Below are 13,629 nucleotides of genomic sequence, written 5' to 3' on the forward strand. Positions count from 1 at the left end.
ATATGATTGTAGTTTTGATCTTTGTTTCTTGTGTTCCACCCTTGTATATGTGTTTTTACACTTTCTTTATTTCATTTAATTTTAATTCCAATTCTATAATCTCAAAACCCCCCTTTTTATATTAACTTGTATATATTTTTATTCTTTATTTTATTTTTGTACATAATACTTTTTACTTTATTATTTTAATTCTTTATTTGTTTTTGACAATGACAGGTGTACCCTCAATCCCCGGAATAGAACGATCCCTATTTGCTTATACTACTAACGATGTTTTCAGGGTTAAATTATGCGCTTGCTTTGAGCGTATCAGCCCTATATACTATGTTCATCTGTTTTGCCCCCAGAGGAAGAGGAATATGCTGCCCCATGACTTGACTATTGTGTAATCTGCTGCCTCACAACAATGCAATTAAGCTAAGGAAACTTAATTACACGTGTAAATGTATGCAAGCATTTGGCTTGTCTACAAGTCTGCAAGTCTTTCTCTTCTTAATTTATATTTCTACTTTATAAGAGTTTCACAGGTGCATGATTTCATAATTAATTGATTTTAACTTTTTTTTTTTTTTAAGAACTACATGATGATCACTAACATTAAATTGTAATAAGGTGGGGTGGTAAGGCTGTAGTCTGTCATTTGAGAGGTCAGGAGTTTGAGCTCTATCAAAGGTAATAGTGGGTTTCTTTTTAATGCATGATGATTTTGTATTTTAATTTTTTTTTGTTTTGTTAGGAAATATAGTGAGTGTACTTTATGGTAAATAGATGGAAATAAAATATGTATCAAGAAATATATTGATTTAAAGTTAGTTTATCTGTTAGGAAGTTAGAATATGTATTCATTGAAAATATTATCAATGTCAAAAGATTGAAAAATTATGTTTCATTCATTGCAGTATTTTATATTTGTTTGTTCAACCTTTTTTTTTTGCCCCCACTCACAAAAATTTCTGCGTCCGCCACTGAACCTCATGCGTACAAAAATGACCAAAATCGATATTGTAAGACGCGAGTGCCAAAATTACGAACATAACAAAACATGAGGAACGAAATTGCAAGGACCAAAGTAGCCATTTGACCAAAATACAGGGACCGAAATTGCAATCGACCAAACTTGGAATCTTGTTGTTGAAGTCTGGAAGCGCGTATTGTCTTCCATTGAAATTTGTACTTGTCTTGCTGTTTGGTGTCTCTGCAGAGCAATCATCAGAGAAAGGTCAATGAGCTTTTCTTCTTCTTCTGTTATTTCATTGTCTTCTTTTTCTTTGGAAACTCAAACTTGACTGATTTGGGTTATTGATCAAAAAATCTCACACAGTATGCTAAATAGTAAAGCTAACTTCCATGTCTATGATTTTTTCTACACTCAATTCTAGTATGATGTTTGTTACAAACTTGAATGATTTGGGTAGCTTTCCTTTTGTATAGTTTAGTGTTCAATCAAGCTCTGATTTGTGTCGTTTCACATTTACTTTCTGCTTCAACTAAACTAGCTACAGAGCATAACCAAATCAATGGCTGACACCCAAGTGAAGTTGACTAGTAAAGAAGAACTCAAGGAACATGGAATGAAGATTTTTAGAGATATGACCAAAGACTGTGAGGACAAGAAGTTGAGAAAACGATTTTTAGAGATATGGTGGTTGAGCAATCCATATGCTCACACGACCATGTATCACGCACCCCATACGTTCATATATGCCAACGCATATCGGTGCAACTCACATTTGTTGCCCAATGCAACGAGCATTCTACGTATGCCTGTTTTTTTTGTCTTTGTTGTGCAGGTTAACGAGTCCCTTCTTGCTTACGGAGTTCGGGGACTTGTAGGGGCTCCGTACCGCCCGGTTACTTATGCTTGGTGACATCGTGTGTATAACTCCCCAACCAAGAAGCTCCTCTTACTTGGGGACTTCGGGGACTTGTACATACCTCCAACAATATGGAGTATTTGCTACATCACCAAGCATAAGTAACACCCTCTTTGGGACACCCACAAGCCATGGCAAGGCCCAACCGAGACGTGCATCATGTAGCCCTATGTTCAACCTACGCTACGGTATCCGGAAGTCGCAAATCCGCCACCGGGAAGCCACCTTCCCGCCCTTGCAAAGTTGCCTCCACAAACTAGGCATTTCCACACTAGAATAGTTTCTACACTAGAATAGTTGTTACTTGTCCCACATCGAAAACAATGTAAAGGAGATGACTTCCTTCACTTATAAAAGGAACTCTCCTCCCACTTAAACACCATTCCACAACCAACTCCATTACAACATCTCTTGTAATCATGTTAGGCCGCAAGGCTCGACACACACTAGTATAAGCTTTCAAGTGGACGTAGTCTCCCGCCAAGGCGGGAGGTGAACCACTATACATCTTGTGTCAAATCTCTCTCTCTCTGTCTCTCTTTCTTTATTTATAGCTAACTAGAGTCCCCTCGGATTCTAACGTTAACAAGGATATATCCCCTATAAAGTGAAGAAATATCTGTAAAAAATAATTTTACACTTTATCTGTAAATAAATATCTGTATATCCCCAATAAAGTGAAGAAATATCTGTTTAAAATCATTTTTTACAGATATTTATTTACAGATAAAGTGTAAAATTATTTTTTATAGATATTTCTTCATTTTATTGGGGATATAGCCTAAAATTGTTCACTTTATCAGAGATATATCACAAATATCGTAGACCAGCGAGTGTGTAAAATCATTTTTTACAGATATTTATTTACAGATAAAGTGTAAAATTATTTTTTATAGATATTTCTTCACTTTATTGGGGATATATCCTAAAATTCTTCACTTTATCAGAGATATATCACAAATATCGTAGACCAGCGAGTGTGTAAAATCATTTTTTACAGATATTTATTTACAAATAAAGTGTAAAATTATTTTTTACAGATATTTCTTCACTTTATTGGGGATATATCCTAAAATTCTTCACTTTATCGGAGATATATAACAAATATCGTAGACCAGCGAGCGGCTTTCAACCACCTAGAGTATTTTCTTTTGTTTTTATAAACCTATTATAACTTGTGGTGCATAGGTTGAAGACAAAATATATAAAAAAAAAACGAAGAAACAGAAAAAAAAAAAAAAAAAAAAAAAAAAAAAGGAATTTTTTTATTTTTTTTATCTTGAAATTACCATTTTACCCCTGAAATGTCAGAGTTAACGTCCAATTTGGACGGAATAGGAGAAATTGGACACGACTGATTGAAATTGAAAAGTTCAGAGGGTAAAAAAGTGAAATTGAGAGTTTGGGGGGTGAAATGATGACACCCTTCGGCGCATGTAAAATGCTTCAACTGTGCATTGCAGCACAGTGTCTGGCCACTTTGACAGCTTCGGGGTTCGAACTTAGGTTGGGGAGCACACCCAACTAGGCAAGAACCACTAGGCCATTTGCAGTGGTTAGTTTTTGATAGTTAAATACAGACACAAACTTATGTATATGAGTTATGTTGCCCCTGTTGTTGTGGTGGGTCGCTTATGTTTCAGACTGATTTGAGCTCCACAGAAATTCGCCCCATGAGAAATACAGTACATGTGCACCTTCATATTGTTCAGGTACATCCAGGGTAGTCCTTTGCTTCTCGACCTTCCAAGCTTAGCAGTGTTGGGGCCGTTTTGAAGTTTAGGGTTGTTATGAATTTTGTAGACGCTAATTATGTGTGATTATTCGTGTTTAAGGGAATCATAAAGAAACTAATGACTAATCCAGTAGCATAATTAAGCTATAGTTATAATTTGATGGGAGAAAGATCCTGGTATTTGGAAAAAGAGTTGTATGTTTCATAGAAACTAATGACTAATCTGGGCAGCAAAATTAAGCCGCAAGCAATGCGTGTGTTTATGAGCAGATACACACTTGATGGTTCTTCTGTTTGCATCTATTGGGGTTTACTCCTAGAAGAAAAAAAAATTAGCTTCTTATATGCAACAAATTTTATCTCTTTGACAATCGAGTGTCAATTGTGTGCTATTGATTTGTAAATTTTCAATTCAATTGTGATTTTGAAGTCTGATACAAGCTTTCTGCTTTCAGGGCCATTAACGCAGTATAAGAGCTTAGTTGAGCAAGTGAAGCTGCAACATGATCCGAACCAAGGTTATTTATATGGAATTGATTTCACTGGCCATGAATGAGAATAGATAAAGAGAGATGAGGGGAGCTTTTTCCACCAGTTAGAGAAACCTGAGCAGTTCTATGTATCTGATGCAAGGGTTCTCTTTAGGCATCTGATCCAGGTAGTTTTCTACTGTCATGAAAATGGGGTTTCCATAGAGATTTGAAGCCTGAGAATATTCTGTTGGACAAAAGCCTCTTCATCTCCCTATTAAATTGGCAGGACCAGTTTGCAACTTACATCAGGCCTGGTACTTCCAAATTTTCTTTGCTTTCGACAAGTTAGGTTTTTGTTCCACTTTTGGTTAGTTGATATCAGATATTTGACAATATTTTGGTTCAAGCAGGTCATAGTTTGCACAGTTCAGTGTAAGTCCGTTTTATATAGCGCCTGAGGTACTTTGCTGGGGTGCTGATGTTTAGAGTGCAGGGGTAATTCTTTACATTCTTCTTAGTGGAATACCACCATTTTGGGGGAAGATAAAGTCAAGCATATTTGATGCTGTTAGAACAGCTGATCTGAGGTTCCCATCTGAATATCTGATCCTTGGGATGGCATCACTGAATTAGCTAATGATTTTATTCGAGGAATGCTTTGTAAAGATCCTTCTAAAAGGCTCACCGCTCACCAGGTTTTAGGTGGTTCAAGTAATGATTTCAGTAACAGAGTATGCTCAAATGCTGATCTCAGATGCTAAAAGCCTGTAGCCGTTGATACTCACTGTTGTCCTTATTTGGCTTCTCAAAGAAAATGTTTTATAAATGGATCTATGTAGTTCAGAGCCATGTCTTCCCCTTTCTTACTAAAAAGAAGACATTCCTTAAGAATCTGAGATCATTCTAGCTAGCATCTGTAATATGATACGAGTTAAAGTTGAAAGTATGGTGTAGTATGATCAGTGCTTTGATATGAATCTTTTATAAGGAATCATGCCATAACTACCGGTACACTTCCAAATTTGAAACACGCCTTCTTCCATTTGTAACTTTCTTCACATTGATGCAAAAGCAAGAGGCTAAAATTTCAATACCAAATTACAACGTATTGGAAGAATGCCTGAAAACAAATTACCACTCTGATTAGTCACAAAAATACCCGCAGCAAAACGTGAGCTGATTTATTAGTCTTTTACTAAAAGGATTGAGCCGAATACAATAAAATGATCCTATTGTATTAGAGTGACCTCATGAGTTGGGCTTTCAAAAGCGCAGTGGGCGGAACACTCACCAAAAGTATCATGTCGATAACATTGTAAGTTCAGATATCATTAATAACATTCTAAGTCTATTGGCAAAAAAAATACCTTTTTTTTTGTGAGGTAGACGTTTATGCTATAAACTTTTTGTTTCCTTCGTGGGGAAGTTTAGCAGAAATTTTTAATTTTACTTTAACTTTAACTTTAAAAAAAGCAAAAAAGCGTACATTTAATGGTGGTAGATTGATTGTTGATGGTTCATGTTGGCGCTCTTGACTTGGGTCTCTCTCTCTCCCCGGCACTCTGATCACTCAGTATTCAAGAGTGGATTTTGGGGACGACGACGACTGGAATTTCAGTGCGGAAGAGACGCTTTCCAGAAACTCTCTCAGCAAAGCAACGCATCAACTCCGCTTCCACTTGTCAACTCTAAAGTCTGAAGTCTGAAGACGGAATCTTTCTCTCAAGTTTCTAAACAAAAGTGAAGTGATTGGTAAGTTGGTTGTGTTAATTTCTTACAAATTTTTTTTTTTTTAATACATTCTTACAATTTGCATCGATCTATCTCTTTTATATATATCAAGGGTGTAGCAAAATTTTCTGATTGATGTTCGAGTCTATGCGTCAAGTTTGGATTTGGGTTTTTCTGATGGTGGATTTCCACTAATATGAGTTTTATCATTTAGAGAGAAGAAATATCACTTTCTTGAATTAATCCAATCTGATAGGTGTGATAGTTGAAATTGGAATTGTTTGCTTTCTATAGTTGTCTACACAGTACACACTAGGTCTCAGCCTAAATGATCTTTGACAACCCTGTGACCTGGGTAGTGGTATTAGATTAGACTAATGAATTTTTGTATTGATACTTAAATATCTCAGAAGGATCTTCCAGGTCCTGTTTGAATATGGAGGTGGACTTGGATAGAATCAGCAACTTACCGAATGAGGTTATAGACAAAATATTGTCAAGTTTGCCATTGAAGGACAGAGCGAGGACGAGTATTTTGTCAAGCAAGTGGAGGTACAAATTCGCTATGCTTCCACGTCTGGTGTTTGATCATCAGTACACCTGCAAGGTTGTTGATCATGTACTCTTAAGTCACATTGGCCCGATAAGCAAGTTTCAGCTTACTCAAGGATCCAAAGACATCAAAGATATTGATCGGTGGATTCTTCACCTGTCAAGACACCCTATCAATGAGTTGATACTTAAATTTTCTGTAAGGCCGCGCTACAAGATGCCTTCATGTATGTTTTCATGTCAAGATTTGAGTCATTTGAATTTGAATAATTGTTTGCTAAAACCCCCTTCGGCATTCAAAGGCTTCAGGAGTCTGCAAAGGCTTATCATTAAGCGTGTTACGCTGGCCCAAGATGTGTTGGACAATATGATTGTTTGTTCTCCTCTGCTTGAGAGGTTGACTTTGGAGAACTGTGACGGTTTCAGACAACTCAAGATTGATGCACCCAATCTTCAATTCCTTCTCTGTATTGGTGCTTTTGATGATTTCAGTATTGTGAATACTTTGAATCTTGCTGTTGTTCGCATTCGTTTTACAAACCTACCAGTTCGTCGTAGTTCTGGCAATTTGCTCAATTTTTTTGCTAACCTGCCTCAGGTTCAGAGTCTCCATGTTAATTGGTTCTGTTTGAATTATCTGGCTGCTAGTCCTTTGCTAGAAAAGCTGCCCAAACCATGTCTACATTTGAAAGTTCTTGAAATATACATGTCCTTTGATGGGGTGGAGCATGTTTCAACTGCTCTTTGCCTTCTGAGAAGCTCCCCTGCTCTAGAAACACTAAATATCAACGCTATAAAGTGCCAAGACCAAGCTGATGTGGGAGCAGTGAACTCTTGGCTGGATAACAACTGGAGTTGTTCAGTCACCCAACTGCGACATGTGAAAATACAGCGCATATCTGGTGTTGAAGCTGAACTGGATTTTATCAGATTTCTGCTTATAAGTTCACCGGTACTTGAGACAATGACTGTTGTGCCTGATGCTGCTGATGAAAATCCACATCTAGTTGTTCTCCAAAATTCTTTGGATATAGTTAAAAAGTTGCTCCGGTTCAGGCGTGCCTCACCGAATCTAGAGATTATATATTAGACCCATGATTCATCAATGTATTATGGTAGCTGATGGTATTTGCTTTCAGAAGTGTGACTTTTGTACTACTCGCTATGATGTATTTCTATTTGGCTGAAAATATCTCATACTAGCATTACGTTTCTTTTTTATAGTTCAAGCTTCTGCAAGAATCCAAAACAGATTCATAAAACCTCCGTACAACCAGAGGACATCCAGTAAAGCCAAACAAAAAGATCAAAGGGATTCTGAACTAAGCAACCATTTCTTACAACAGCTTCCATTGAATCTCTGCAACTATCCGATCTGAACAATTTTTCAGCTTACCTCAAAATAAGTAACATGTTAAGTCGGTTTTCCATCCCTCTGAGGCTCTGAGTTTGTTAGACTATTGCAGTGACCAACAACTATTATAAAACTTCATATTCCTCAATTATCATCAACAAAGTAGCCTTTGTTTTAGTAAAAATGGAATTGCAGAGAGAATAGATGGGAGAATTGTGTTATATTATTGATAATAGGAGTCCTATATATAGGGATTTACAGAGTACACAAAAGGTAATAGAATCCGAACATAACTAGGAAATCTAGAACCTTCTCCTATTACAACTCTAGGACTAAACCCTAGTTTGAAGAGGCACACATGATGTCGACTTCCTTCAACACTCCCCCTTGTGCCGCTCAAACTTGGTGATGACGCTTTGATCGTTGCCTCACTAAAAACCTTGCCAGGTAACAAAAACTCTGTGGGACAAAAATAACCCTGGTCGAAGGACAAAAAGAGCACAACACGTCCTTCACTCTTCAAGATTGAACATGTAGACATCATATCTCCCCTTGATTGCTACAATCATGGGAGTTCGGATAACCTTCTCAATCCGATGCTTTTCACATGTTTCTCGAATGTGGATTTAGGTAACAACTTAGTAAATAAGTCCGCTACATTATCCTCATATCGTATTTGATTCACTTCAATATTTAGAAGTGCTTGTTGTTGCTGATTGTAAAAGAATTTAGGCGATATATGCTTGGTGTTGTTGCCCTTGATGAAACCTAACTTCATTTGTTCAATACAAGCTGCATTGTCTTCATAAATGCATGTAGGTTCATCTGTGGTAGACTTCAAACCACAAGTTCCTCGAATATGTCTAATCACAGACCTTAGCCATATGCATTCTCGCACGGCTTCATGTAGAGCAATAATCTCTGCATGATTTGAGGAAGTAGCAACAAGGGTCTGCTTTGTAGACCTCCAAGATATCGCAGTGCTTCCCATGGTAAAGACATAACCCGTTTGGGAGCGACTTTTGTGAGGGTCAGAGAGATATCCTGCATCAGCAAACATCACCATCGTTTTGGTGTAGGGGAGGAGGATGACGCCGGCCACCCTTGGCGATGGCAGCTTTGCCAGTCATGGCGTCTTGGATGGCGCCTCTTGGGCTAATGAGATCCGTTCTCATTCTTCCGTCATTCTTTTCTCTCTGTAAGGACAGAACAAGCCCATATCTATCGTACGTTTTAAGTAACGAAAGATTGTCTTTATACCAGTCCAATGACGTTGCGTTAGCACGTGGCTATATCTAGCCGACAAGTTCGTAACAATTGAGGTGTCCGGTCTTGTATTGTGATAAGTACAATAATGCGCATATTGTACTCAGGTAAGCACTTTTGCTATTAACACGTTTTCGTCATCATCCCTGGGACGAAATGGATCCGTCTTAGGGCCAAGACTACGAACGACCATGGGAGTGCATCTTTGACTTTATAAAAATGCCTAAGCATTTATTAACACGGTATGCAAGTTCTGAATCTAGACAAAACCGTGTTCTCCCAAGGTCCTTCCTCTCAAACTCGGATTTCAGGTGTTCAGCCGTTTCCCTTAACTCTCATGGGTTCCAATTATGTTTATCAACATAAACCGCGACAATTGCAAATCCGGAACTTGTCATGGAAGCGTGTGGGCATAGTTCATCATATCCCTTCCCAATCAAGCAGTCACTTTAGTGAGCGTTTCAACCTCGTTGCAAACGCACTCCATGGTCTAGAGCCACTTGACTTGGGTAAATGAAGTTCACAAGAACCTTCATTATATTCCGTATCTAGATCCCCATAAAGATACGTAGTGACCATATTCGTAAGCTGCATGTTCAGTTATTCGGAAACTACCAAACTGACAAGGTAGTGGAGTGCAATGACATCCATTACGAGAGAATATGTCTTCTCGTAGTCGATTCCAGGGCGTTTTGTGAGAAGCCTTGCGCCATAAGGCGAGATTACCATCTCTTTTTCTCATCACGCTATCTAACGAAGACCTATTAATGTCAACAGGTTTTATGTTATGAGGTGTTGGCATCTCAGGCCCGAAATCCTTCCTCGTCGTTAGTGAATCCAATTTAACCTGGATCGTATCTTTCCATTTAGGCCAATTTTTTTTACGTTAACATTATTCAACGGAGTAAGGTTCGATGTCATTGGTCTCAATAATTCCACGTCTTCATGTACACTAGTGTAATTCGTACAGATCTCTATATTCTCAGGAATTGGTCCTAACATTGAGGCGTCCCCCAACGATGTCTCTTGGACATAACCACAATCCAGAGTATTCTCATGAGACGGATTTTGAGTATCAATTATCAATGGATCAAGTTGTGCCAAACTCGCTCTCTTCTTAGGGCGAGAATCCATCGAACCTATGGGTCTCCTATGCTCTCTAGCGGAACCCATGGCCTATAACGCCATTATGCCACCTTTGTGGCGTCACCATACCACCATCCATGGTAGTGGTGCCGTACCCATCTCCTCTGGGTGGCACCATGTCCTCTTGTGGGGACATCAATCCTTGCAGACATGTTTGCAGCAGGTATATGTGATCTCGTCACTTTTAGGGGATCAAGATGAGACATAGTGGGGACAGACCACGACAATTCTTGTCGTTCTCGTTGAACATTGACGTTCTAATCTCCCCCTAACGACGGGAAGACTGTCTCATCAAAGTGACAATTCGCAAATCCAGCGAAAAAGAGATCGCCTGTCAAGGGTTCTACATAGCGGACTTATGGTTGGAGACTTATGTCCAACACAAATATATATATATATATATATATATATATATATATATATATATATATATACAATGATTCTCTGTTACGGACGTCCGTAACTTTCAAAATCTGCGGATTTCCAACGTTAGCCGTTGGATGTGGTTAAATGAAGCTCTACGGCCATGATTAAAAGAAGAAGGCATGGGTCATACGGGTTGGAGATTAAAATGGATCCGACCCGGGTCTTATATAAGACCAACCTGGAACTAAGCTCGACGAACTCTCGCTCTTTTGACAATTGATCTCTTTGATCTCCCGCTCTTTCATTCCCTCTACCTCTAAAATATTTTGATTCCCTGTGATGTTTCTGAAGAGGGAAAGAGAAAACTGTTGCTGCACCCTTTGGTTTTAAGGACAAAGGCACTCATAATTCAGGTATAGATTTAACAAAAGCTTGTTCTGTCTTCTTTCTCTGTTGACTTTGGATTTGGTCAGGATGATGGGGCCTTGAATCGATAAAAACTAAAATTGGTTTCTCTGCTGACTTTGGTTTGGGATTCTATGTGTAATTATCAATCTAGTTTAATTGGTTTGCCATTCATTCACTGCCTTGATTATAAAATTGTAAAGTTCATGTAGTTTAATTTTATGTGGTTTCATTGTTTTACAATGAAAAATTATAGGTCGGGGACTATGTTTCAGGCAATGAATTTAGGGTCAGTTTCATGTTCTGCTGAGACCACCGAAGTGTACACTCCTCAAGTAGCGGATGAGTTGAAGCCTACAAAAAACCGTCAATTTAGAACACTAGATGAGCTTTTTGAATTTTACAACAAGTATGCTTTTGAAGCTGGGTTTAGTGTTCGGAGAAGTTCTACTGCCAAGAGTAAAGATGGTTCTGAAACTATAAGACAAGAACTTTGTTGTCGCAAAGAAGGGCATTCACAGAAACATACAGCTCTGCCAAAAAAGCGGAAAGGGATCATAAGAACTGGTTGTCTAGCAAAGATTGCAGCTGTGAAGAGATGTGGCATATATGTAATCACTCAATTTACGGAGGCTCATAACCATCCTTTGACAACTCCAGAGAGAGTTCATTTGTTACCATCTCATCGTCAAGTTTCAAATGCTACCAAATGCTTAACCATGGAACTTGGACTGGTAAATATTCCAACCCACCAACAAATCAGTTTGCTTGAAGTTCAATCGGGAGGAATTGAGAATATGGGTTGCATAGGGAAAGATATATACAATTATGAAAGAGATAAGCGAGAAGAGTTGAAAGGACATGATGGAGATATGTTGTATGCTCATTTTTTAGCACAGCGGGAGAAGAATTCATTTTTCAATTTCAAGATAGAGGAAGACAATGAAAATCGAATCAAACATTGTTTTTGGGCAGATGCGACCTCCAGGAGGGCTTATAGTTTCTTTGGGGATGTAGTTATCTTTGATATAACATACAACACTAACAAATATCGGCTGATATTTGCACCACTATTAGGGGTTAACCACCATGGTCAGACCATTATGTTTGGTTGTGCATTCTTAGGTGATGAATCCACAGAGTCGTTTGTTTGGCTACTCAATACTTTCTTAGAAGAAATGCCAGGAGGAAGTCCCCCAAAAATGATAATTACTGATCAAGATCCTGCTATGAAGATTGCCATTTCCCAAGTTTTTCCTAACACATTCCATAGGTATTGCAGTTGGCACATATTAAATAAGTTTTCAGAAAAGATAGGTGCAGTGAAATGTAATGAATATTATGATGACTTTAGAAGTTGTGTGTGGAACTCTGAGATGACAGAAGAATTTGATAAGAAGTGGAAGGAAGTTGTTGAGAAGAGTGGTTTAAGTGACAATGGATGGCTTCAATCAATTTATGACATTCGAGCATCATGGGTGCCTGCATGTTGTAATCACATTTTCTCGGCCGGAATGTCAAGTAGCCAACGTGCTGAAAGTTGTCATTCATTTTTCAAGAAGTATGTTGACCACAAAAATTCATTACTAGACTTTGTGATTCGCTTTAATAGAGGACTTGTACATCAACGTCATCAAGAGTTAGTTTCTACCCATATTGATGCAAATGAAGAGCCTCAGATGAATACCCCTCATCCTATGGAATCTCAATTGTCTAGAATTTATACTCGTGCCTGTTTCCAACAATTTCAAAGTGAGTTCTATATTAGCTTTTTCAATTACAGGTTTCAACTTATGAGAGAGGATGACAATCAAAGATTGTATTTGGTCAAGAAAAGAAGTGATCAGATTCAAAAGGATCGGGAAATTGTTTATGACAAGCATACGGACCTTGCTTCATGTACTTGCAAAAAATTTCAAAGTGAAGGAATCCCCTGTAGGCACATCTTGGGATATTTGCTGAAAGTTCAGGAAGTAGATTACTTGCCTGACCAATATATTTTGAATAGATGGACTAAAGCTGCAAATGCTACTGTAGTTAAGGACCTTGATGGGTTGGAGATAACAGATATAAATGCATTGGTGGTGAAGCGTAGTAAATTATTTCATCATGCTTCACTTGTTATTGATAAAGTCCTTACAAGTTCTCATGAAGCTCAGACCATGTTTATCGAGGCTCTTGACAATGTTCTTGATAAGCTTAAACAAATGCAAGTCAATAGTAGTGAAAGTGCAAGTATCGGTAAGAAGTTGCCAAGTGATGTTCAACATAGGTATAATGAGCCAAAGATTATCAAAACAAAGGGTTCTGGAAAAAGGCTTAAGAAGTCAAAGGAGAAGACAGAGAGAAAGAGAAGTAGTACAAGGAAATGTCATGGATGTGGTTTGTATGGGCAATTACATGATAAACGGAATTGTCCGGCGCTTAATATGCCTAACGAGAGGTAACGTTGTGAAGAACTTTGTTTATTCCTTGTATAATTTCATTTTTTATATGGGGATGTAGTTAATTAGATGTTATTTTCATGTAGTTTTGTTCTTGACAAATATGCGGACAAGGATGAAGATGATCACAAGCCAATATCAACTGATGAAGATGAGGACCCCATTTCCTTCGATGAAGATGATGACAATTAAGTTCCCCTGCTTTTGAAGAGACTTTATCTCAAAGACTTGTTTTTTGCAGCATAGCAGCAGAGTATAAAGAAGGGAAGAGTTGAGCAGAAAA

General features: G+C 38.1%; 2 protein-coding genes across 3 annotated transcripts; both read left to right on the top strand.

Moving 5' to 3' along the window:
* The first annotated feature begins 5,589 nt into the window (after positions 1 to 5,589).
* Positions 5,590 to 7,586, top strand: LOC133738813 (F-box/FBD/LRR-repeat protein At1g13570-like). 2 transcript variants are annotated; one of them, XM_062166464.1, is made up of 2 exons: positions 5,590 to 5,834; positions 6,224 to 7,586. In XM_062166464.1, the coding sequence occupies exon 2, from the start codon at positions 6,250 to 6,252 to the stop codon at positions 7,453 to 7,455; it is 1,206 nt and encodes a 401-aa protein (XP_062022448.1). In that variant the 5' UTR covers positions 5,590 to 5,834; positions 6,224 to 6,249; the 3' UTR covers positions 7,456 to 7,586. The 2 variants fall into 2 exon arrangements, with proteins under 2 accessions (XP_062022448.1, XP_062022449.1); XM_062166465.1 differs by having other exon boundaries at positions 6,237 to 7,586.
* A 3,594-nt stretch (positions 7,587 to 11,180) lies between these two features.
* On the top strand, positions 11,181 to 13,538 carry LOC133737860 (protein FAR1-RELATED SEQUENCE 5-like). Its single transcript, XM_062165339.1, has 2 exons — positions 11,181 to 13,345; positions 13,433 to 13,538. Exons 1-2 carry the CDS (start codon positions 11,181 to 11,183, stop codon positions 13,536 to 13,538), a joined length of 2,271 nt encoding a protein of 756 aa, XP_062021323.1.
* Positions 13,539 to 13,629: the final 91 nt, after the last annotated feature.

The sequence above is a fragment of the Rosa rugosa genome, chromosome 3, assembly GCF_958449725.1.
Source record: "Rosa rugosa chromosome 3, drRosRugo1.1, whole genome shotgun sequence".
Classification (NCBI taxonomy): domain Eukaryota; kingdom Viridiplantae; phylum Streptophyta; class Magnoliopsida; order Rosales; family Rosaceae; genus Rosa; species Rosa rugosa.

Excerpts from the sequence above, each read along its gene's own strand:
- LOC133738813 (XM_062166464.1), top strand. The coding sequence starts at position 6,250 with ATGGAGGTGGACTTGGATAGAATCAGCAACTTACCGAATGAGGTTATA.
- LOC133737860 (XM_062165339.1), top strand. The coding sequence starts at position 11,181 with ATGAATTTAGGGTCAGTTTCATGTTCTGCTGAGACCACCGAAGTGTAC. Across the intron at positions 13,346-13,432 it reads CTTAATATGCCTAACGAGAG|TTTTGTTCTTGACAAATATG; the intron begins GTAACGTTGTGA and ends ATTTTCATGTAG.